The 25,965-nt window shown below is 37.1% G+C and overlaps 1 protein-coding gene across 1 annotated transcript; it reads left to right on the top strand.

Annotated features, from left to right (window-relative positions):
* The first annotated feature begins 5,842 nt into the window (after positions 1-5,842).
* LOC18044273 (cytochrome P450 93A3) lies at positions 5,843-7,669 on the top strand. Its single transcript, XM_006436991.2, has 2 exons — positions 5,843-6,810; positions 6,892-7,669. Exons 1-2 carry the CDS (start codon positions 5,902-5,904, stop codon positions 7,522-7,524), a joined length of 1,542 nt encoding a protein of 513 aa, XP_006437054.1. The 5' UTR covers positions 5,843-5,901; the 3' UTR covers positions 7,525-7,669.
* The last annotated feature ends 18,296 nt before the right edge of the window (positions 7,670-25,965 follow it).

Raw genomic sequence — 25,965 nt, 5'->3', positions numbered from 1 at the left:
GGCACATATAACACATTATTTAGTTTTAGATGTTTATCCAAAACTATGGTTCATTCTTTCTCCGCTATTGTTTCCTTCCCATCTGGTAGCCCAACAGGACATGAGAGGATTTTCTTCACATCACTCATCGACTTAAGGCTTCCTGTCATATGATGAGAGGCCCCGCTGTTAATTATCCATTCCATTATTTTATGCTTACCGTTCAATCTTCCTTGATTCCCTTCTTTTTGCCCATTTAATAGATTAAGCAATAAACTCCATTGTTCGTTGCTTAGTCCATTCAATCCACTTTTGTCTGCTTCGACTCTCTGTCCTTGAGCCGTGCTTCCCTGTGTTGTTACTTGCGCTACGTTGGCCCGAATTTGTCCACCCCGTCCTCTTCCTCCAGATGCAGCAGGCTGCTTCTGTCCTCCTTGTCCACGGCCTGTTCCACGTCCACCTCCTCCTCGAGGTCTATCCCTCCACCAATCGGGGTACCTAATTAGCTGGAAACATGATTCTGCATCGTGTCCTGTTCTCTTGCAATTTGAGCACAACACGGTTTTGTCCTTGCTCTCGGTCCGTCCTTTCAAGCTTGTTGTTGTTTGAACTGCAAAAGCCATGGCCTCGACTTGCTGTTCCTTCCTGCGGGTTATACTACAAACTCGCTCTTCCTGGATAATCATAGCATATGCTCGATTCAAGGTTGGCAATGGTTTAGTGCTCAAGATATTGGAGCGCACCGTCCCATAAGTTGAGTCATCCAAGCCCATCAAAAACTGATGTAGCCTTTCCTCTTCACGTTTCTTATCTAATTCCGCGCCAATGTTGCATGCGCATCCTCCACATCGGCACGTCGGGTATTGCTCATAGTTTCCCAATTCTTCCCAGATCATCTTTAATTTGCCATAGTAACTCATAACAGTTATGCCTCGCTGTTTACATTCAGCTAACTCAGTTTAAGCTGATGACCATGTGGTCCGTTTCCTGCCGAGAACCGTTCCTTGATATCATCCCAAAGTTCCTTTGCAACTTCCCTGTAAGTTATAGTCGAGCACAAAGTTGGTTCAATTGTGTTCAAGATCCATGATATCAGCATGGAGTTAACTGTCCACCAATCTTCCTGTGTCATAGAATCATCCAAAGGCTGTATCACAGAACCATCGATGAAGCCAAATTTTTTCTTGGCCCGCAACGCCGTTCTCATTGCTCGTGCCCATTCATCATAATTGTCACCCTTCAATTGAACTTGGGTGATTATGTTCCCTGGATTGTCGTTGGCCGAGAGAAAATACGGTGATGGTGCACTCTTCGACGGCCCATCATCGCTGCCGTTCCTAGCCATATTTGTGTTGCTCTGATACCATGAAAAGAATATATTTCAGAATTGAATTTCTTGCCCTTCTCATTAACAACTCATGCACGTATAGATACATATTACATTCCTATAATTAAGGGGTTAATATTCCTACGTATTCCTACGTATCCCTATAGTCTAGCAGTTGTCATTGTTTGTTTACAACTAATATTCCAATATATTTGTTGTGCAATTAAATATTAACATTTTATTTGATTGTGCGCAGAATATGGAATGAAGCGCACTAAATAATCACAGCAAAAATAAATGATACAATAATTTAATGTGGTTCGGCAATATGTCTACGTCTATGGGAGCAAAAAAAATAATTCTATTAATAAAATTATTTTGAGTAAAATATTTGAGTAAAGAAACTTCACTTTTCAAAAAATAAATACATACTCTCACACATACTTGAAAAGAAAAAACTCTCAAATACACACACTCCTTAAAAGTAAAAAATTCTTAAATACATACACTATTCAATTGCTCACTCTCTCGATAATTCTTTACTCGAATTGTTTCTCTCAATTTTAGGATGATTTTTAATGAGTGGAGTAGCTTCAATTTAAAGGAGCCCCTCAAGGAATTTGTCAATAGAGCGGGTAATTTTTAAAAACCTCCCCTGAGGTTTGGGCTTATTGCAAGTAGATGGCGAGAATCCATTTATTTGTAAAAAACCCCCTATGTTTTTGCTCTGTTTGGTTGCCGTTTGGGTTGTTGTGGGCATTGTTGACATTTCGCAATAAAACAAATCTTTTGCAACTTTCGTTGCCTTGAGAACAATAGCTAGTCATTTCAATTACTGATGTTCTGACACAAATAAAAACCAAACTTGCAAAAAGAAGTTTGGTTTCGTTTCAAACAATGCATCTCTTTGCTATCATTTTTTTTAATAATCTTAAAAACTAAAAACAAAAAACGAAAGCAAAAAAAAAAATGACCACCACCATCATCATATAAAACCTTGGATACAAAGACGATTTCTGATCATCACAGAGGATTACTGAATTGATGAGCAGCAGCTTACAGTGGCAACGAGCAGTAGCACAAACCACAAGCACGAACCACTAGTCCACGATGTATTGCAGTGAGTTTCGCCGGCAACCCACAAGCACGAACATCTATGTCAAAGTGAATCAGAGGTGAGTTGTTTGAAAACACACTCTTATCTGCTTTTTATTTGTAGATAACTCAAAAAGATATTGTGATTTATATACATGGCTTAGGTAAAATCAGAATTGAAATTAGAAAAATTTAGCTCTGTAATGGCAGTAAAACAAGGCAAAATTTGTTTGATCTATATATAACATTTGCTGCATATGGTCGTGGACTTACAATGGTTAAGCCTTAGAGTTTACAGCTCATAGGAGAATTGGTTTTTGGTTTAATATTAGTGGAAGGAATAATAAGAGCCAAGCTATTTGACACCGGACACTTGATTAATGTAAGAAATTCTACTCAAAACTGAACAGTCTGCACTTAACTGATCGTGGCTTACTGTAGATAGCTCCAAATTTAGATTAGTAAAATTCATTGGAAAGCTAACAGAAATATCTTTCCAATGATGTATGGGTAGAAAATTAATTCGATCTCATGCAGTACAGTTTAATTCCCAAAGATTCCCCTTCTGCACAGAAATTCTGCTCACTTGATTAATGTAAGAAATTCTACTCAAAACTGAACAGTCTGCACTTAACTGATCATAACTTACTGTAGATAGCTCCAAATTTAGATTAGTAAAATTCATTGGAAAGATAACAGAAATATATTTCCAATGATGTATGGGTAGAAAATTAATTTGATCTCATGCAGTAAAGTGTAATTCCCAAAGATTCCCCTTCTGCACAGAAATTCTGCTCACTTGATTAATGTAAGAAATTCTACTCAAAACTGAACAGTCTGCACTTAACTGATCATAACTTACTGTAGATAGCTCCAAATTTAGATTAGTAAAATTCATTGGAAAGCTAACAGAAATATCTTTCCAATGATGTATGGCTAGAAAATTAATTCGATCTCATGCAGTACAGTTTAATTCCCAAAGATTCCCCTTCTGCACAGAAATTCTGCTCACTTGATTAATGTAAGAAATTCTACTCAAAACTGAACAGTCTGCACTTAACTGATCATAACTTACTGTAGATAGCTCCAAATTTAGATTAGTAAAATTCATTGGAAAGCTAACAGAAATATCTTTCCAATGATGTATGGCTCGAAAATTAATTCGATCTCATGCAGTACAATTTAATCCACTGTCTTTATGTAATCATGCCAAATACAAGTAGCTTGGTGGTGCTTGTTGGGTTATCAATTGTAAAAATGGAAAAAATGAATGTATTTCTTGCCTGTTGTGTGAAGGTTGTATAGAGTGGCTAGAACTGATACTGCTGCTATTGTACTAGTGCTGGATGGTTTCATTTGAAAAAAAAAATTATTAAATCTAGCTTTTGCATGTGTGTTATTTGTGATGATTGATGAGAAATGTTGTGAAGAATGACACATTTAGAGTATAAGGGAAGAAGAATGACATGTTGAGAAGTATAAATTGTTTCTGTGTGCTGTGCATAAGGCTTTAAATTACTTTACAATCTTATAAATAGCAGGAGACTTGCAATATGATTGTTGGTTTGTAATGGTCATAATGCAACACCCTCTTTATTTTTTTCAAGTTTTTAATTTTATCTTTCTTGTAGGAACTTTAAGGAAATATCAATAATTTGAAGAGGGTAAAATAGTCATAATCCTTACCTATGATATTGTAAATCTTTGGAATTGACAGGGATAAAATTGTCAAAAAATAGGGTTTGTGCTTTTCGCACCAACAATTTCAGTTTTTTTTTAGTTATGTCAGTCTACAAACTGTTGTTAAGGGCAATATTATCTTTGCACAGTCAACTAACGGTCAATGTAAAAATTAACTGACAGTAGGGATTTTTTTACAAATAAACGGATTCTCGCCATCTACCTGCAACAAGCCCAAACCTCAGGGAAGGTTTTTCAAAATTACCCCAATAGCGCCCGTCAATTTGTCGATAGTGCCCATTAATGTCAACTTGACAAATTGGCCAACATTTGGCTAATTTGTCAAAATTGATATGTACTGTTTTGAAACACAAAAAAAATGCATATGGCTCATGAGCAAACAAATCACCAATTTTGACTTTTCAACAATATTTTGTCCAAACAAGAAAGTTAAGGCATCGATAATTAATTTGGATTATTAAGATGTTGCTTTCACACAAATTACAATTTAACGTTTGGCACAATAGCTGAAATGCAAGGTAAAGCCGGCAAAGACTTTCTGTCATGCTATATCTCCACTTAGTACCAACTTATATATAACAACATTATTAAGACCAACAGCAAAAGATCTCAGTTAGGCCCCGTTTGGGATTGCTTTTGGGAGGGTTAAAAGTGATTTTAAAAAATTTAAAAGCTAATTTTGGTGTTTGGTAAAAAAAAATCAAAATCACTTTTCCTAGAATCAGCTCCTCCTACAGCTGATTTTGAAAAGTAGGAAAGGAGTAACTTTTAGATTCTGATTTTGAGAATCAATTTTATCCTTTAATATAATTTCATAAATATTCTTACAATTATTACTTAAACCCGAAATTATCCTTATTTAAATTGGAAATAAAATCAATATTTTAATAATTTTTTATTATAATTAACGCACACCTTTCGTTTGCCCCATTTCTTCATATTTTGTGTTGTATCAAAACTTCTCTAGTGCAACAAAGCAAGAACCAATACGTGTTCCATCACCATATTCAATAACAGTAAGTGATTCATCACCCTTTTCATGCATATTCAATGTAATTTTTATTATAATATTTGTACGTGTACATTTTTATATGTATAAGTAAATTTCATCCTACATTATGTACATTTTAGTAATTTATTTTCTTACAGCAGTTTAACAATAAGATTTACCAAACACCCATATCTGCTTTCAAAATTCACAGTACTTTTGAAAATAAAATTTACCAAACACTTAACTAATTCTTTTCACAGCTGATTATTTCTACAACACAGCTAACAACAATTATTTTAAAAATTGCAGCATTACCAAACTGGCCCTTATTCTCACTAAGAGCAAAACATGGTTGATTTTAGAGGCTGCATTTTTCTTCTCCTCACATGCCTAGTCTCCACGATCTTGGCCCGATCAATCTTCCGAAGAAGTCAACTTGTCGATAGTGCCCATTAATGTCAACTTGACAAATTGGCCAACATTTGGCTAATTTGTCAAAATTGATATGTACCGTTTTGAAACACAAAAAAAATGCATATGGCTCATGAGCAAACAAATCACCAATTTTGACTTTTCAACAATATTTTGTCCAAACAAGAAAGTTAAGGCGTCGATAATTAATTTGGATTATTAAGATGTTGCTTTCACACAAATTACAATTTAACGTTTGGAACAATAGCTGAAATGCAAGGTAAAGCCGGCAAAGACTTTCTGTTATGCTATATCTCCACTTAGTACCAACTTATATATAACAGCATTATTAAGACCAACAGCAAAAGATCTCAGTTATTCTCACTAAGAGCAAAACATGGTTGATTTCAGAGGCTACATTGTACTTTTCCTCGTATGGCTAGTCTCCACAATCTTGGTCCGATCAATCTTCCGGAGAAGTAAGACCACATCTAGTCTTCCACCAAGCCCAATGGCATTACCGATCATCGGACACCTCCACCTCCTTGCCCCAGTACCTCACCATGCACTTCACAAACTTTCCATCCGCTATGGACCCTTAATTCATTTGTACCTTGGCTCAGTCCCATGTGTTGTTGCTTGCTCCCCTGAAACAGCAAAGGAGATCCTCAAAACCCATGAAACTTCTTTCAGCGACCGCCCCATTTCGGTTGCGGTTAACTGCCTTACATATGGCTCAGCTGATTTCTCATTTGCTCCTTATGGACCTTACTGGAAGTTCATGAAGAAATTATGCATGACTCAACTTCTTGGTGGCCAAACGCTGAACCAATTTATCCCCATCAGGTCTGAAGAAATAAGGCGGTTTATGCAGTTCATGCTGAAGAAAGCGAAAGCAAGTGAGGCAGTTGATGTTGGAAAAGAGCTTATCCGGCTAGTAAATAACGTAGTGTCAAGAATGACTATGGGCCAAATATGTTCCAACAATGACAAAGAAGCTGATGAGGTCAGGAAGTTGGTGCAAGAAACAGCTGAACTCGTAGGAAAATTTAATTTGCAAGATTATATTTGGTTCTGTAAGAACATAGATTTGCAGGGATTTGGGAAAAGATTCAAGGAAGTTCGTCGGAAGTTTGATAATATGATGGAGAGAATTATAAAGGAGCACCAAGAAGCAAGAAAGATAAATAAAGAAACAGGCAAGGATTATGCACCCATGGATTTACTTGACATGCTACTAGATATATCAGAAGATGAGAGCTCAGAAATCAAGTTGACTAGAGACAACATCAAGGCCTTCATCCTGGTAAGGAAAATTTCCCGCCTTTGAATAAAACTACTTGAAAATCATTTAGGTGAACCATCATTCTTTGCTTGTGATATGCAGGACATTTTCGTTGCTGGTACCGATACATCAGCCATCACTATAGAATGGGCGCTAGCAGAGCTAATCAATCACCCTGACATGATGAAAAAAACAAGAGAAGAGATTGATTCTGTTGTAGGAAAGAGCAGACTAGTAGAAGAATCAGATATCATAAACCTTCCCTATCTCCAGGCTCTAGTAAAAGAAACACTTCGGCTTCACCCAGCTGCCCCAATGCCCGTAAGAGAATCAACTGAAAACTGCACCATCAATGCCCATGAGATCCCGGCAAGGACGAGAGTGTTCATTAACGTGTGGGCAATAAATAGGGACCCGAACCACTGGGAAACCCCACTTGAATTCTGCCCCGAAAGGTTCATTGCAGAAGATGGGAAGAGCCAGTTGGATGTCAGGGGACAACATTATCATTATATTCCGTTCGGCAGCGGAAGAAGAGCCTGCCCTGGAACCACATTAGCACTACACATGGTTCATTCAACCCTTGCTGCTATGATTCAGTGCTTTGATTGGGAGGTTATTGGAGGAAATGGCACAAGAGTCGACATGGAAGAAGGAACTGGCCTCACTCTTCCGATGGCCCATCCTCTGATTTGTGTCCCTATTACTAGGATTAATCCGTTTCCATTATCCTGATTCATCGTAAGAAAACACAAAAACAAGGAGAAAACAGTGACTTAGTTTTGATTCTAGTGGCCACATATTTTTCCGAATGTAAAACTTCTTGTTCTTGTAACACTTAATGATTTTCCTTTAAGATGTAGATCCTGTTTATTGTGAAGTCAGATTTTCTTCTCTTCAGAAGGTCAAAATGCGTGGAATTATTGAGAAATTGTAACAGATAAATAAAGGAGATAATTAGCATTTGTACAAGAGTATAAGCTCAGTTCTTAACTAAATATTCTGTGCAGAGTGCATACCATTACTTAAAAAGTATTTGATAAACTCGATGACCATGTCTTCAAACAAACCTTAGAAAGCAAAGCCTTTGATTGCTGAACTATATCTACTAGGTACCAACATCATTGATATAACTTTTAATAAAATGAGAAAGTAAAGAAACTTGTACTTGGCTTCAAAATACAATTCCTTATGCCTGAAAAATCCGGGGCATCAATTTCAGTCAAAGTAGCATTTCTATTTTCCCAATGTTGGAATTAAGAGTGTGTAACCTTAATTCTTATACCCAAGAAATCACCACACACTGATCTTTGATAAGGCAAGAATGAAGTATCAATTTAGAAATCAGATTAAGAAACAAGGGTATTTAACTGAGACAGGAATTAAGAAAGAATAAAGCAAAATGAAATGCAAGAGGGGGTTATAGAGGTTCGGCTTGGTAGCCTACATCCTCTTGAGAAGCAGAAGCCATACCTTTTCTTTATGCTTAAACAAATTACAAGTCTTAGAGTGAATGCTACAAGGAACGACTATTCTAAGTATAGCCCTCAAAGGCTTTATATACACCTCGGAAGGAATCCAGATATGTGAGCTGTACACCAGCTCTTGTTCTAGGTTTGTTTCAACAAACCCAGCAAACTCCCGCCAACCCCAACTGTCAGTAACAACTCTTCAAATTGAAACGGCATCGGCAGCTACCATTTAACTTAAGTTTGATCGTGAAAGTCACGTGCATAACTTAAGTCTTTTGTATGATGGGTGCTGGTTGTCGTTAAGCAGTGTTATCTGTGTGTTTGCTTTGTCGTTTCCTATCCAATTCCAGAAACGACAAAGTCGTCTCCTTCTGAAGGTTCTGATTCATGTTCACATTTAACAATCTCCACCTTGAATCTGAATCATAGCACTCCTATGGCTTCTTCTTCTCTAGTTTCTGCATCTTCATATTCTACAGATGCCAGCTAAGTTTAAGCAGTGCTCAAACTTAGCCATTGGGACTGGCTTTGTCAACATATCAGCAACATTGTTACTAGTATGAACCTTCACAAGTTTCACAGTGCCTTTAGAGACTTCCAGCCTTATGAAATAGAGCTTGATGTCAATGTGCTTGGTTTTTTCATGATGGACTTGATTTTTGCTCAGACTGATAGCACTTTGACTGTCACATAGAATTGCTATGGATGATTGCTCATACCCCAATTCATTTATCATGCCCCTTAACCATATTGCTTCTTTGAAGGCCTCTGCAACAGCTGTGTACTCTGCCTCTGTTGTAGATAGGGCCACTACACTTTGAAGTGATGCTTTCCAGCTGATTGTGCAGTTATTAAGTGTGAAAAGAAAACCAGTGAGTGATCTTCTGTTATCTAGGTCCCCTGCATAGTCAGAGTCAACAGACCCCTCAACTAGATTGTAGTTGGCCCTCTCCCCTCCATACAGCAGACCATAGCTTGTAGTCCCTCTTAGATACCTCAGTATCCATTTCACAGCCCTCTAGTATTCCTTCTCTGGATTTGACATAAACCTGCTGACCAGGCTTACTGCATATGACAAATCAGGTCTTGTTAAGACCGTTGCATACATTAGGCAGCCTACTGAGTTAGCATATGGTGTTTTCAACATTTCAGTTTGTTCTGATTCAGTACTTGGACACTGCTGACTTGATAACCTGAAATGAGCTGCTATTGGAGTGGATACTGGTTTACAGTTCAGCATCGCAAACTTCTCTAAAACTTTGTTGACATATTTTTCTTGTGATAGAAACAATGTCCTGGCTGTTCTGTTCCTTATCATTTCAATACCTAAGATCTTTTTTGCTGGGCCAAGATCTTTCATGTCAAACTTATCTCTGAGTTGTTGCTTCGGCAGATCAATCAACTTCATGCTTTTACTGGCCAGGAGCATGTCATCAACATACAGGACAAGATAGATCACTTCCTCCCCATAGGTCTTTATGAGATATACACAGCAGTCATAACTGGATTTCTGAAAGTTCAGTTCTTGCATATAGCTGTCAAATTTCAAGTACCACTGTCTGGGAGACTGCTTGAGCCCATAAAGGGATTTTTGAAGTAAGCACACCCAATCAGGGTGTTGAGCATTCACAAAGCCCTCAAGTTGTGACATTACAATCTCCTCTTGTAGATCACCATGTAGGAAGGCTGTTTTAACATCTAGTTGTTCAAGATGCATATCATAAACAGCTACCAGTGACAGAATAATCCTTATTGATGTGTGTCTGACTACAGGTGAGAAGACTTCAGTGTAATCAACCCCTTCCCTTTGGGTAAAGCCCTTTGCCACCAACCTTGCTTTGAATCTCTTGGGTTCAACATCAAGGATTCCATCTTTTACTTTGTAGACCCATTTACAGCCCACAACTTTCCTTCCTTCTAGTTTTTGAATCAATTTCCAGGTGCCATTTTTATATAGAGAGTCCATCTCATCTTCCATGGCCTTGATCCATTGAGCTGATTCTTTACATGCCACAGCTTCTTCATAAGTTTTTGGCTCCTCTTGATCAACCTCCTGTGCTGCTGTCAAGGCATATGCTATTAAGTCAGCATATCCCAATCTCTCTGGTGCTCTAACTTGTCTCTTCTGTCTGTCTCTGGTAAGCTGATAATCTTGTATTGAGATGTGCTCTTGAGATTGAGCACTGGTCTCATCTGAGCCTTGAGTTTCTCCAGTGTGACTTGTGTTCTTACCATCCTCAGTTTTTGATAGCTCCACCTCAAAGTGAGGTGTCTCTGCACCTGGGATTTTCTGGATTGTGCTTTGAGCAGAAGTCTGATTTTTTAGCATCTCAGACTCATTGAAAATTACATCCCTGCTTATTATGCACTTAGGTGGTTTAAAGTCTACACACCACAGCTTGTAACCCTTAGTTCCACTAGGATACCTTAGGAAGGCACATTTCAATGCCCTTGGTTCAAGCTTGCCCTGCTTGATATGTGCATAAGCAGTGCAGCAAAAAATTCTCAACTGGGTGTAGTCAGCTAATTTCCTTTACCAAACTTCATAAGATGTTTTAAGTTCTATTGCAGTTGAGGGGCATCTATTTATCAGGTAACAAGCTGTACACAAAGCTTCAGCCCATAATGTCTTTGACAGCTTTGAATGAAATAACATGCATTTAACTCTTTCCATTAGTGTTCTATTCATTCTTTCTGCCAAACCATTTTGTTGTGGTGTGCGCCTAACAGTTTTGTGTCTCTGGATTCCACTCTTTTCACACAAATCATCAAACTGTTTATTACAAAACTCAAGTCCATTATCAGTTCTAACCCTTCTGACTTTCCTATTAGTTTGAGTTTCAATCAAGGTTTTCCAGGCTTTGAATCTTTCAAAAGCCTGATCTTTGCTCATTATTGGATACACCCATACCATCCTAGAAAAGTCATCTATCATAGACAGAAAATAACAAGCTCTACCTAGAGATTCAATCTGTGCTGGTCCCCACAGATCCGAGTGAATATAATCCAAAGTACCCTTAGTATTATGCACTGCAGTTTTAAACCTGGTTCTTGAGGACTTTCCTAGGACACACTCCTCACAGAAACCAACAGTACTTATTTTATCACTCCCTAGAGCTCCCTGTTTTTCTAGTTCTTTCAGCCCACTTTCACTTACATGACCCAACCTGAAATGCCACAGTAATGTTTTATCTTGATCCTGTTTTATCACTACCCCAGCATCCCCAGTTATTGCTGTTCCCTTCAGTATGTATAAACCATGCTGCATTATACCTTTCATCAGTATCAGAGACCCTTTAATAACTTTTAAGGAGCTTGATTCAAGTATGATACAACACCCTGCCTTATCTAACATGCTTAGAGAAATTAGGTTTCTTTTAGGCTCTGGAATATGCCTTACATTATCAAGTTCTTTAATTATACCATCAGACATTTTCAATCTAACAGAGCCTATACCAATGACTTTACAGGAAGCATTGTTACCCATTAAGACTTTACCTCCTTCAAAGGGTTGATAGCTACTGAATAAGTGTTTATGGGGACACATGTGATAGGTGTATTGTGCAAATTTTATTGAATTCACAAGTGCACAAATCTATTGTAGTATAGATCAATGGTGACGAGTGTCGATCCCACGAGGAGGTGGATTTTAATTATATGTAAAATTAATTTTGTAAATGGGTGGTTGAAATTGTGGTGGAAGTGATTTAAATTATCCTAAAATTGGAATTGAGATTCTAAAATTAGAATTGCAATGGCGAGAATAAATTGAAGAGAATTCGATTGAAATGTCATACTTGGGTATCTGGATCCGTATCAACATGCATCATGGGCTAAATATTCCTTATTAATGCCAATTAAATCATGAGGGGGGAATCCACACCTCATGAACCACGCTCTAATCAATATGGTGCTAAGGGCTTATCGTGCCAAATAATAATAACCTTATACTAGAGAGCCGGTGTAACCAAGGCGGCATCTAGACAAGATTATTATTATTTGTCGACGAGAAGTCAAAACATCCACAAAAACTAGAGGGGAAGAGAAAATAAATTTACCAAATTAAGCCCATGACACATGTTGAGACTTCACATTCAACCCAAGCTTGAAAGAAAATTAGCCACTCATAATTGAACTAGGGGCAAAATAGAAATTTATTAAAATACGTAAAAAATACAAGATGGAGAGAGAATTACAAAAAATGGAGTCAAAAAATGGATTCAGAGATATCAAATTAGGGGGGGGAGGGCCCCTTTTTATAGATACATAGAGTAAATCATGGCCATCGGATTAAAAACAGTTTGGACACTCAGGATTCCGCCACGTCATCAGTCAACAGTACTCGGTTTGACCACGTGAATGAATAGTAACACGGTTTGACCCGGGTTGAACAGTAACGCGGTTTAGTTGAAAATAATCTTGTGTGATGCATGTACCGTACGCGAGATTTTTCGTCCACTAATATGTTGCCACGTCACCATCAACAGTACATAAGAATTTTAGTCCAACATGATCGTGACACCTCATCAGTCAATGCCACATCATCGGTCAATGCCACGTCATCGATCCGTCTATGTGAACAGTGTCGTGAACAGTAACGTAAACAGTACCGTACACGTGAATAGTACCGTACATGTGAATAGTGCCATTTTTCCTTTTATGCTCCTCCTAAGGTTTTCGACTATCCTGAGTTCAAAATCGATGTCCGTTTTGCCGTCTGATCTCTCTTTTATTGTGAAATGACTATAATGCCCCTAAAATACATAAAATACTTAATTAAAATAAAACGCATGTAATTAAATCACAAGAAGGTTAAATACATAAAAGTAAGGGTTGTTAGTAAGACTTGAAATGTAAAATGATGGTTTTCTCCTTTATAAATATGTATTTTCTAACATTCAACACATCTCCAAACCAGCTTATTGCTAGTCCCTAGCAAATAAAGCGAAAACAAAATTCAAATTCAAAATGATTTTTTTTTTAGAAACACTCATGTTTATTCAATCAGATTAATGATAGCAATCAAATAAAAGAATAAGCATTATCTCCAGTCTAAAGCAACATCACACCCACATCAACCATCCACATGAATCAGCCCAGTAGACTTTATTATAGCTACTTTCAAGAATGACATGTCAAACCCCAAAATCTCACTGGAAGTAGTGACACTCTCACAAAGAAATTAAAACCAATAAAAATAGTCACTCAAATGAATGGTAATTGAGAGAGAAAATAATGAAGAAGTGATATCACATGCTCTCACCAAGATGAAATAAATATGCCCTCCGCTTAGAAATAATACGATCTCAAGTCAAACAAAAATGCTAGTCAACCCAATTTATTTATCTTTTTTGTTTCTTTTATTTATTTATTTATTTTTATTATGCACCACTACATCTTTTTAGCCCATATAACTAGCTTCTACTTCAAACTATAGTTCCCTAAAATCAAGAATGACTTTTATTAGGACGTAACGTAGGCTAGGGACATGGCTAACAAAAAAGAGAAATAGGGAAAACAAAGTGTATGTTTGAGAAAAATGCAGAGAAATTTTTTTTTTTTGGAAGTTGTAAGGTAGATTTCACCTATTATTGTTATTTTTATTCTTTTGAAACAACAACTTTTGTTTTGTTTTGTTTTTTTTTGTTTTTTGCTTTTATTTGGCATAACTTCACTGAACAAAATAATTATTTACATTTTTTCAAACATAAATAGGTAATGGAACTTATAAGACATTGGGTAATACTCCAAATCGGAGTGGGTCAAGATGATAAGTTGACAAAGAAAAAGTTTTTGTTTTTTTTTTTAAGGCTCAAAAGGGTTAACTATGAATATTTAATAAAAGGGATGGCTAGAAAGGATCAAACGGATCAAAGATGGCCTTTCCATCATCTTTTAGAGCTCTAAATAATCATCCATATCTACTAGTTAGATGGGCCTCCCAATGTAGCAACACACATTTTTTTTCTTTTTCTTCTTTTTTTTATTTTACAATTTTTTTTTTTAGGGTTAACTCAAAAGAAATCTAGAGATCGTATATAAAATAATAAACTGCTAAGCTGTATAAAGAATGGGCAAAGGGTTACTCTTCAAGAAAAATGATAGGCTCAAAAACTCACTTGGCACTTATTTATGACATGTTCATTCCTTCAAGCAACTCATATTTGTCTCCGACATCAACATGTAAAGTAGCAAACATAGCGTAATATCACTTAAGACCAAAGACAATACAAATACTAAAATTTGAAATTAATCATATCATCCAATGTTAAAACAAATAACACAAATTTTTTTTTGAACAACATTCTACCCCCCAACTTATTCTAAACATGAAAGGAAAATATGCATGCAAAAATGTGAAAATGATGTAGAAAAATTAATTAGAAAAAGAAATATTTTTTTTTTAACTAAGAAGATGCGTTTCTAGAGGCACTACACTCCGTATTCAGCCATCTTCGACTCAAATATTTGAATATATTTATAAAGGAGAAATTAAAAAGAAGAAGAAAAATGAACATCAAAACTTAATAAAGAAAAAGAAAATGTCTAAAATTTTTTTTTGAATTTTTTTTTGTTGTTTTTTTTCAAGCGATGAAGATGCGTTTCTAGAGTAACTACACTCCATATTCAGTCATCTTCAACACAAAAAGTTAGCAACAGTTAGTTTCTACAATAAAAAATCAGTAAAAACTTAACCAAGATTCCACAATTGTCGACTATTCCCTCCCCACAACCAGAATGAAACATTGTCCTCAATGTTTGAAAGGAAAGAAGTAGAGTTTAGAAGACATCACCTGGCTGGTGTAACACAGAAGAAAATATTTATAGGCGGAGAGTTAAATCTAATTTGTACTTCTTACTGCGGCTACTGTTACCATCATTATTTGGACGCTCCAACACAAAGGTCCAGGGGTCTGGCTCCGGTCTATAAGCTTGTAACAGATCAAGTAGCTCATTAGCAGTGTGAGCACAAATAAAGAGTTTTTTCGCATTAGAGGGAATGAAATAGTTTTTTATTGCATGGTTAAGAAATGCGATAAAGCCATCATAAAAGTTATTGACATTTAACAAACCGATGGGTTTCTGGTGGATGTGCAGATGGGCCCAAGATGCTAGTGTGATAAGTGTCTCTAGTGTTGCAAGATCTCCTGGAAGGAAAATAAAAGCATCAGCATGATGAAGCATTTCAGTTATTCTTTCTTGCATACCTGAGACGACTAACTCTTCTCCAGTTGATGAGTCAGACGAACTGCCTAATGGTGTTAGGGCTCTTGGGATGATGCCTAACACTTGGCTGCCTCTGATAAAAGCTGCTTCAGAGACCATTTTTGATAACCCTCGGTTACCTCCTCCATACACCAAGTGTAATTTTCTCTCTGTTATACTTCGACCAAAATCGATGGCTGCCTCAACGAACTCTTTATGTTTGCCATAGGTAAATCCAGAAAGCACACAAATGTTCTTGAATTGTCTATTGGGAGTAGCTGCCATTGAGATACTTCTCAAAAAATAATTTGTGAGTGCTTGACAAAAAAAATCACATTTAAGAGTCTTGGTGATAGTGGGTCACAGTTGTGTATGAGGTAACATGTCAGTGTCAAATAACGCATAAAGCACGTAGCTCGCGAGTCAAAAAGGAAACAGTGAAAATGAAAAGCAAACAGTAATAAAATTATTAAAGACAATAATGCACACAATAAAACAATAGTGAAATAAAATAACAGTAAAGTGAAAGGATATTTACAGGTAGTTGCGATTGTGGCTCACATCTTCCTCTGGTTTTACGTCCAAAAACGGCTTGAACGCCCTCTATGGGTCGAGGATAGGCTTCTTATCCAGTTTTCTTATAAACTGGCAAACATGGTCGTTTATAGTCAGATTCCCGAGACTATATCGTGCATGCTCTTTCTGGAATAATGGCCATAACTGGAGAATCGCTTATTGCACATATCCACTGGGATGCGTTTCAAGAGACAAAAGGATATCATCCAATGACTCTTTATTCAAGCCATCCCTAATGAATTGAATCTTATCTTCCCTGTTATCAGACACCATTCCTAAAGAACATGGGTTTTTATTGCAATTCATTCTGGCACACTTATGACAAGCAACAGAAATTCTTCGAGCTCGTCGTTTTCTTGCACAATTTCCTTTACCACAACCAGGCATGTATGCAATAAATTTTGGAGATAACTCACCTGCCGATCGTACTTTAGCCTCGATTAACCAACGGATGTCAGCATGTATGTTATTCCTCATGAGCAATCGCATGCGTTCGGACCGAGCTTTATAGATTGTAAGGATGGCATTCTGAGGAAGTGAATGGAATCGCTTGTGAAGCTTCGCTAGAATCTCGTTTCTGTCCATACTTTCGCCTCAGAATATCAGTTATTATGGGAAACTGAAGTAACCGACTTGATTGTCACGGAGTACCGTTATCCGCCACGTCACCGGGATAACAAACTAAAGCAAACAAACAGAAAAATAAATTAAAACACACAAAGAAAATTAAAATCGTCCTTTTATTGAATTTACCTCAAGCTCCAACTGGATGTCGTAAACACTTCTCTCAATGTCTCTGAGTTGGCTTTCTAAACCCTCAACATAGGCTACTAACTCTGGTGGCTGTAGAGCCCAAATGCGATGTGTTTTACAAAATTGAATCTGCCTTTTGAGATGAGTTTTGACACGTTGAAGTGGTTTAAGAATGTTCAGGAGGAACAGTCTAAGTAAGGTACTCATGATTAAAAATGATAAGAGAAAACTTAATAGTTAAACAAACACACTTATGCAAAAATAATTTCAATTAGCAAAAGAATAATATAAAGAAAGAAAAAAAATCAAATCACCGAAAAAAAAATCAATTCAAATCTGGTGGGTCACTCAAATTTATTTCGGTGTCTTCTCCATGTGGTTGGTACTCTAGATATGGCTTTAATCTTTGACCATTAACTTTAAACGTGACACCGTTCTTTGGGTCCTTAATTTCAATTGCCCCATGTGGAAAAACAATATGTACAATAAATGGGCCAGACCAACGAGAGCGTAACTTACCTGGGAATAGGTGCAAGCGAGAATTGAATAAAAGCACTTTCTGACCTGGAGTGAAAGATTTTCTCATAATTTGCTTGTCATGGAAGACTTTCATTCGTTGCTTGTAAATCTTAGCATTTTCGTATGCGTCATTGCAAATTTCTTCAAGTTCTGCCAGTTGTAATCTTCTTTCTGAGTTGGCTTGTTGCATGTCAAAGTTGAATTTCTTGATTGCCCAATATCCACGATGCTCGAGTTCCGCAGGTAGGTGGCAAGCTTTTTGATACACTAGCCTGTAGGGTGACATCCCAATCGGGGTCTTGAAAGCCGTTCTATATGCCCATAATGCATCATCAAGTCTTAATGACCAATCTTTTATGTCTGGCCTCACCGTCTTTTCTAATATGTGCTTTATTTCTCAATTGGAAATCTCAACTTAGCCACTGGTTTGCGGATGATATGGGGTCGCCACTTTGTGAGTGATTGAATACTTTGTTAAAAGAGACTTGAATGTTTTGTTACAAAAGTGGGCACCGCCATCACTGATTATTGCTCGAGGGAATCTAAAGCGTGAGACAATGTTGCTTTTCAAAAATCCTATCACCACCTTGTGATCATTAGTTCTGCATGGAATTGCTTCTACCCATTTGGATACGTAGTCAACAGCAACCAATATGTATTGATGGCCAAAAGAAGGGGGAAAGGGTCCCATGAAGTCGATACCCCATACGTCAAAAATTTCAACCACTAAAATTGGATTTAGTGGCATCATGTTCCTTCTTGTAATACTTCCCATTCGTTGACACCTATCACATGAAGAACAGAAAGTGTAAGCGTCTCGAAATATAGATGGCCAATAGAAACCACATTGTAAAACTTTAGTCGCTGTTTTCTTAGCACTGAAATGGCCTCCACAAGCTTGTTCATGGCAGAATGAAAGGATATTCTGAATTTCACTTTCTGGGACACATCGTCTAACAATTTGGTCTGCACAATACTTGAACAAATACGGGTCATCCCAAAAGAAATTCTTTATCTCTGCAAAGAATTCAGCCTTGTCTTACTTGGTCCAATGCTCTGAAAGTTTACCTGTAACAAGATAATTAACGATATCAGCATACCATGGTAATACTTCCACACTCATCAATTGTTCATCTAGAAATGACTCATTCAATGGTAATGATTCTGTAATTGTGTCAAAATAGAGACGAGAGAGGTGGTCCGCCACAACATTCTCTGTGCCTTTCTTATCTTTGAATTCCAAGTCGAACTCCTGCAAAAGTAACACCCAACGAATTAGTCTAGCTTTTGCATATTTCTTTGTGAGAAGATATTTAAGAGCAGCATGATCCGTGAATACAATTATTTTACAACCAATGAGATATGATCGAAATTTTTCCAATGCAAATACTACTGCTAGCATTTCTTTTTCAGTAGTTGAATAGTTCAACTGTGCATCATTTAATGTCATACTAGCATAATAAATAACATGGAGAATTCGATCAACTCTTTGTCCTAATACTGCTCCTACTGCATAATCAGATGCATCACACATGAGCTCAAATGGTAAACTCCAGTTTGGGGCCTGAATGATGGGTGATGATGTCAACAACTGCTTTAATTTGTCAAACGCTACAAGACATGAATCATTAAAGATAAAAGGTACATCCTTGGCAAGTAAATTGCATAAGGGTCTAGAAACTTTGCTAAAATCTTTAATGAAACGTCTATAAAAACCAGCATGCCCAAGGAAAGATCTTACTTCTCTGACTGTTTTGGGTGGAGGAAGATTAGAAATGAGATCCACCTTGACTTTGTCAACCTCAATATCTTTGCTCGAAATGATGTGACCGAGAACAATATCCTGTTTTACCATAAAATGACACTTCTCCCAATTTAAGACCAAGTTCTTTTCGATACATCTCTGCAGAACTAGTGTTAAATGATGTAAACATTGATCAAATGAGTCACTAAAGACAGAAAAGTGATCCATAAAGACTTCAAGGAATCGTTCAACCATATCAGAAAAAATGCTCAATATGCATCGTTGAAATGTAGCAGGTGCATTACATAATCCAAATGGCATTTTCCTATATGCCAAAGTGCCAAAAGGGCAAGTGAAAGTGGTTTTCTCTTGATCTTTTGGTGCTATAGGAATCTGATTATATCGTGAGTAGCCATCTAGAAAGCAATAAAATTTATGGCCTGCCAATTTATCAAGTATTTGATCGATAAATGGTAAATGAAAATGGTCTTTACGTGTGACAGAATTCAACTTTCTATAATCAATGCATACACGCCATCCTGTAGTTACTCTAGTTGGTATCAATTCATTATCAGCATTCGTAACTACTGTGACTCCTGACTTTTTGGGGATAACTTGTACAGGACTGACCCATGAACTATCAGAAATTGGGTAAATGATACCTGCGTCTAATAGCTTAAGGACTTCTGTTCTAACAACTTCTTTCATATTATGATTTAACCGACGTTGCATTTCCTTAGTAGATTTAGCATTTTCATCAAGGTGAATGTAATGCATGCAGTCTACTGGATTTATACCTTTTATGTCTGCTATGGTCCATCCTAATGCTCCTTTGTGCTCTTTTAAAACATCCAACAACTTACCTTTTTGTTCGGCATTTAGGGATGATAAGATGATTACCGGTAGAGTACTTTCTTCTCCCAAAAATGCATATTCCAAAGTGTTGGGCAATGGTTTGAGCTCGAGTATTGGTGGTGATTCTGATGATGGGATGAGTTTCTTCTCTGATGGTGCTAGTTGTTCAACTCTTGACTTCCATTTATTAGTGTCCATGGATGGTGCTGAGTCAAGCAGGGCGTTGACCTCATCGACTGATCTGTCAATATCAAAATCCAAACCAAAGTGAGTTAAACATGTTTGTAAAGGATTATCACTGAGGTTTGAAAAAAAAGTGTCATCAACTATTGTTTCTATTAAATCCACATCAATAATTCCATCATCTGCATTGTGAGGTTGTTTGACAATGTTAAAGATGTTCAGCTCCATAGTTATATTGCCGAATGACAACTGCATATTTCCAGTCCTACATTGAATGTGAGCATCCGCAGTTGCCAAGAAAGGTCGGCCTAGAATAATGGGGATGTGCTTCCTTAAATCCTGTATTGGTTGAGTGTCAATTACAATGAAATCAACAGGAAAATAAAACTTGTCTACCTGGATAAGCACGTCCTCCACAATACCACGAGGTATTTTTCGTGGACTGATCTGCAAGCTGTAACACCACTGGAGTTGGGTGTAATTCTCCAAGTCCATGTTTCAAAAATACTGAGTAAGGCAACATATTTACACTAGCTCCTAAATCCAACAAAGCATTCTCAATTGTGTGGTTCCCTATGCTACATGAGATAGTGGGGGAGCCTGGGTCTTTACATTTTAGAGGAATTTTATGTTGGAGTAAAGAACTAACGTTTTCTATTAAAAATGCCTTCTTTTGAACATGAATGTTTCTCTTTTTAGTGCAAAGGTCTTTAAGAAACTTGGCATAAGATGAAACTTACTTTATAGCATCAAGTAAAGGGATGTTAACACTTACCTGTTTGAAGATTTCGAGAATCTCACCTGTGGATTTTCCCTTCTTTCCTTTAGCTAACCTTTGAGGAAATGGAGCTTTAGGAATGTATTCCCGTGGGTTGGTTTTTTCTTTCTCCTCCGGTGATGAGTCCTCAACATTTACAGGTACAATTCGATTTTCTTTTGTCACCGGCATCTCCACTTTGTTGTCTACTTCTTTTCCTTTTCGCAAGGTCATGACTGCTTTGACTTCTCCATGCTGCTGTGGTGAACTGGTACTTGCTTCATGCACTCCTTTAGGATTAGGCACTGGTTGACTTGGAAATTTGCCTTTCTCAACGGTCATTGCCAAGGTCTGAACTGAAGAAGCAAGTTGTCCCACCATCTTCTTAAGGCTTGAAACTGATTGAGCTTGTGAGTTAAAGCCTGCTCTCAACTCATTTCGTAGTCCATCAATGGTGCGGTTCTGTTGCTCAATCGTGGAGTGAGTAACATTCTTGAAATTCTGGAATGCATCCTCCCATGGTCTAGGTTGAGAGTGGTTCTGGTTTTGATTGTATGGTCTGAATGGCGGCTGAGAGGCTTGAGGAATTTGAGGAATTGGTGGAGCTGGAGCTGCTGGTCCATTCTGTTGGAATCCTTGAGACCATGAAAAATTAGGGTGGTCTCTCCATCCAGGGTTATATGTGTTGGAGTATGGGTTGTAATTCGATGGTTTTCTCATTACATCTATGGCATTGGCTTGATCTGAGCATGAGTCATGGTAATGTGGTTCTGTTGATTTAGCAGTCGATAACGATGCTATTTGTCGAGCAAGACCTTCAACCATCTCCTTGACTTCTTTGATTCCTGAAGTTGACTCTCCAATGTGAACCTCATTCACTCCTTTTATTCTTCTAGTATTCTTGAGTGATCGACTCCGTTGTTGGAAATTATCCGCTTGTCGCTGGAAGAATTCCCAAATCTCTGATGCACTTTTTGACATTAGCTCTCCTCCACTTGTTGCCATTAGCCATTCTTGGACATTCGGCAATAATCCCTCCAAAAAGTATTGGCATTGGTGCCATTTCTCGTACCCATGATGTGGACACTTCAAGAGTAGCCCATTGAATCGCTCCCATGTTTCGAAAAACTGCTCGTCTTCTCTTTGAGTAAACTCTTAGATGTCCCTGCGAATAGCATTGGTTTTATGCACTGGGAAATATTTATTCAAAAATTGTTACCATTTGTTCCCATGATGAAATGCTATTAGCAGGTAAAGTATTTAACCATGAACGAGTTATATCCTTTAAAGAAAATGGGAATAATCTGAGTTTAACATCATCGTCTGAAAAATTCTCATATTTAAAAATTTGACAAATGACATGAAAATCATTCAGATGATTATATGGGTCATCATTTTCTAGGCCATAGAATGTTGGGAGACAATTTAGCACACTAGGTTTTAGTTCAAAACTCCTAGCAGCTACATTTGGGTATCTTATGCATGATGTGCTCAAATTAGCTAAAGGACTGAAATAATCCTTAAATGGCCTCTCATGTGGTGCTTGTAAATCCATTCCAAATTTATTTTTAATGTCCCTGTGTGTGCGAAATGTTTTTTTCTAATTCAAGGTCTATAGGTTCAAGATTAGGTAATAATGACCTACGACCATGCATGCAAAACAAATAAAATAAAAATAAAGATGGGAACAAAACAAATAAAAATAAAGAAGAGGGAGAAATTACGATACTAACCTTATTGCGCTATTATAACCTTTCTATAAAAATACAAAAACAAATACGTGAAATAAATTAACTAAAAATTAAATTAATAAAATAAACAAAAATTACAAAGAAAAAAAATAAATTGAAAATTAAATTACATAATTTTAAAGAAGAAAAAAAGAAAAGAAATACTAACCTTTAAATGTAGATTCACTTTTTTTTTCTTTTTTTAATAATAAAAAAAATACAAGAAAACAAATAAAAGAGCCTATACCAATGACTTTACAGGAAGCATTGTTACCCATTAAGACTTTACCTCCTTCAAAGGGTTGATAGCTACTGAATAAGTGTTTATGGGGACACATGTGATAGGTGTATTGTGCAAATTTTATTGAACTCACAAGTGCACGAATCTATTGTAGTATAGATCAATGGTGACGAGTGTCGATCCCACGAGGAGGTGAATTTTAATTATATGTAAAATTAATTTTGTAAATGGGTGGTTGAAATTGTGGTGGAAGTGATTTAAATTATCCTAAAATTGGAATTGAGATTCTAAAATTAGAATTGCAATGGCGAGAATAAATTGAAGAGAATTCTATTGAAATGTCGTACTTGGGTATCTGGATCCATATCAACATGCATCATGGGCTAAATATTCCTTATTAATGCCAATTAAATCATGAGGGGGGAATCCACACCTCATGAACCACGCTCTAATCAATATGGTGCTAAGGGCTTATCGTGCCAAATAATAATAACCTTATACTGGAGAGCCGGTGTAACCAAGGCGGTATCTAGACAAGATTATTATTATTTGTCGACGAGAAGTCAAAACATCCACAAAAACTAGAGGGGAAGAGAAAATAAATTTACCAAATTAAGCCCATGACACATGTTGAGACTTCACATTCAATCCAAGCTTAAAAGAAAATTAGCCACTCATAATTGAACTAGGGGCAAAATAGAAATTTATTAAAATGTATAGAAAATACAAGATGGAGAGAGAATTACAGAAAATGGAGTCCAAAAATGGATTCAGAGATATCAAATTAGGGGTGGGAGGCCCCCTTTTTATAGATACATAGAGTAAATCATGGCCATCGGATTAAAAACAGTTTAGACGCTCAGGATTGCGCCACGTCATCAGTCAACAGTACGCGGTTTGACCACGCGAATGAACAGTAACACAGTTTGACCCGGGTTGAACAGTAACGCGGTTTAATTGAAAATAATCATGTGTGATGCACGTGCCGTACGCGAGATTTTTCGTCCACTGATATGCTGCCACGTTACCATCAACAGTACATAAGAATTTTAGTCCAACAGGATCGTGACACCTCATCAGTCAATGCCACATCATCGATCCGTCTATGTGAACAGTGTCGTAAACAGTAACGTAGACAGTACCGTACACGTGAATAGTACCGTACATGTGAATAGTGACATTTTTTCTTTTATGCTCTTCCTAAGGTTTTCGACTGTCCTGAGTTCAAAAGTATTGTCCGTTTTGCCGTCTGATCTCTCCTTTATTGTGAAATGACTATAATGCCCCTAAAATACATAAAATACTTAATTAAAATAAAACACATGTAATTAAATCACAAGAAGGTTAAATACATAAATGTAAGGGTTTTTAGTAAGACTTGAAATGTAAAATGACGATTTTCTCCTTTATAAATATGCATTTTTTAACACTCAACAAGGTGCAGCAAGAGTCAAGAACCCATTTACCTTCAGTTTCCATGTTTGAGGCTACCAGAACACCAGCAGAGTCATATCCCTCATCTGAATCTTCAGAAGAAACAGCAGCATTTCCATTTCTGTTATTAGCATCCTTAGGCTTAATGTTTCTCTCAGGGCAGTCCCTTTTGAAGTGACCTTCCTTGTGGCAGTGGAACCACTTTAAGGTCCTGTTCTTAGATTTTGATCTTCCTTTCTTTTTGCCTTTCCAGCCATCTCTCTTCTTTGATCCCCCTTTTACTGTCAACCCTTCACCATCTTTTGTTTCTGATTTCTTAGAGCTTTCTTTGGAACTCAAAGCTTCCTTGACATCCTGCATAGCCAGAGATTGTCTACCATACAAGAGAGTGTCAACAAAATGTTCATAAGAGGGTGGTAATGAAGATAACAGAATAATGGCTTTATCCTCATCTTCAATCTTCACATTAATGTCTTTTAGATCTAAAATGATCCTATTGAAGGCATCAATGTGAGTAGTTAAAGAGCTGCCTTCTTCCATCTGGAGTGTGTAGAGCCTTTTCTTTGTACTCAATCTTTTTGTCAAAGATTTCTTTGTGTACAAATCCTCTAGCTTCTTCCAAAGGCCTGCAACTGTTGTTTGGTCTCCCACTTCTCTAAGTACTCCATCTCCTAGACTTAGGATTATAGTGCTGTGAGCTTTGTCCATGGCTTCTTGCATGTCTTCATCTTTGATTTTGCTGATCTTTTTCAAGGTTCTTGAATCCTCCAGCACTTCTTCAATTCCCTGGTGAACCAGCAATGCTCTCATCTTCAGCCTCCAAAGATGGAAGTCATTTTCTCCTGTGAACTTCTCCACATCAAGCCTCTGTGTTGCCATTCTTGCTCACAAGATTCAGAGATGTGAGCTTTGACACCAAGTTTTTGGAATTAAGAGTGTGTAACCTTAATTCTTATACCCAAGAAATCACCACACACTGATCTTTGATAAGGCAAGAATGAAGTATCAATTTAGAAATCAGATTAAGAAACAAGGGTATTTAACTGAGACAGGAATTAAGAAAGAATAAAGCAAAATGAAATGCAAGAGGGGGTTATAGAGGTTCGGCTTGGTAGCCTACATCCTCTTAAGAAACAGAAGCCAGAGCTTTTCTTTATGCTTAAACAGATTACAAGTCTTAGAGTGAATGCTACAAGGAACGACTATTCTAAGTATAGCCCTCAAAGGCTTTATATACACCTTGGAAGGAATCCAGATATGTGAGCTGTACACCAGCTCTTGTTCTGGGTTTGTTTCAACAAACCCAGCAAACTCCCGCCAACCCCAACTGTCAGTAACAACTCTTTAAATTGAAACGGCATCAGCAGCTACTGTTTAACTTAAGTTTGATCGTGCAAGTCACGTGTGTAACTTAAGTCTTTTGTATGATGGGTGCTGGTTGTCGTTCAACAGTGTTATATGTGTGTTTGCTTTGTCGTTTCCTATCCAATTCCAGAAACGACAAAGTCATCTCCTTCTGAAGGTTCTGATTCAGGTTCACATTTAACACCCAAAGGAAAAAAAATGGTTGATACATTGTTGATTCTTGTTTCATCTACCTTTGAACACTATTTTCACATGAACTGATGGACATGAACGGAGGTAACCAAACTCATTAATATTATTTTAACATTATAAAACCTTATTAAACAACTCAACAATCATGA

The sequence above is a fragment of the Citrus clementina genome, unplaced genomic scaffold, assembly GCF_000493195.1.
Source record: "Citrus clementina cultivar Clemenules unplaced genomic scaffold, Citrus_clementina_v1.0 scaffold_4, whole genome shotgun sequence".
Classification (NCBI taxonomy): domain Eukaryota; kingdom Viridiplantae; phylum Streptophyta; class Magnoliopsida; order Sapindales; family Rutaceae; genus Citrus; species Citrus x clementina.
Note: the sequence above shows the minus strand (reverse complement) of the source record. Positions and strands in the feature narration are given on the sequence as shown.

What these genes read in the sequence shown, in the direction of transcription:
- LOC18044273 (XM_006436991.2), top strand. Translation starts at nt 5,902, where the DNA reads ATGGTTGATTTCAGAGGCTACATTGTACTTTTCCTCGTATGGCTAGTC. An exon ending in ACATCAAGGCCTTCATCCTG is followed by an intron (nt 6,811 to 6,891) that starts GTAAGGAAAATT and finishes TGTGATATGCAG; the next exon opens with GACATTTTCGTTGCTGGTAC.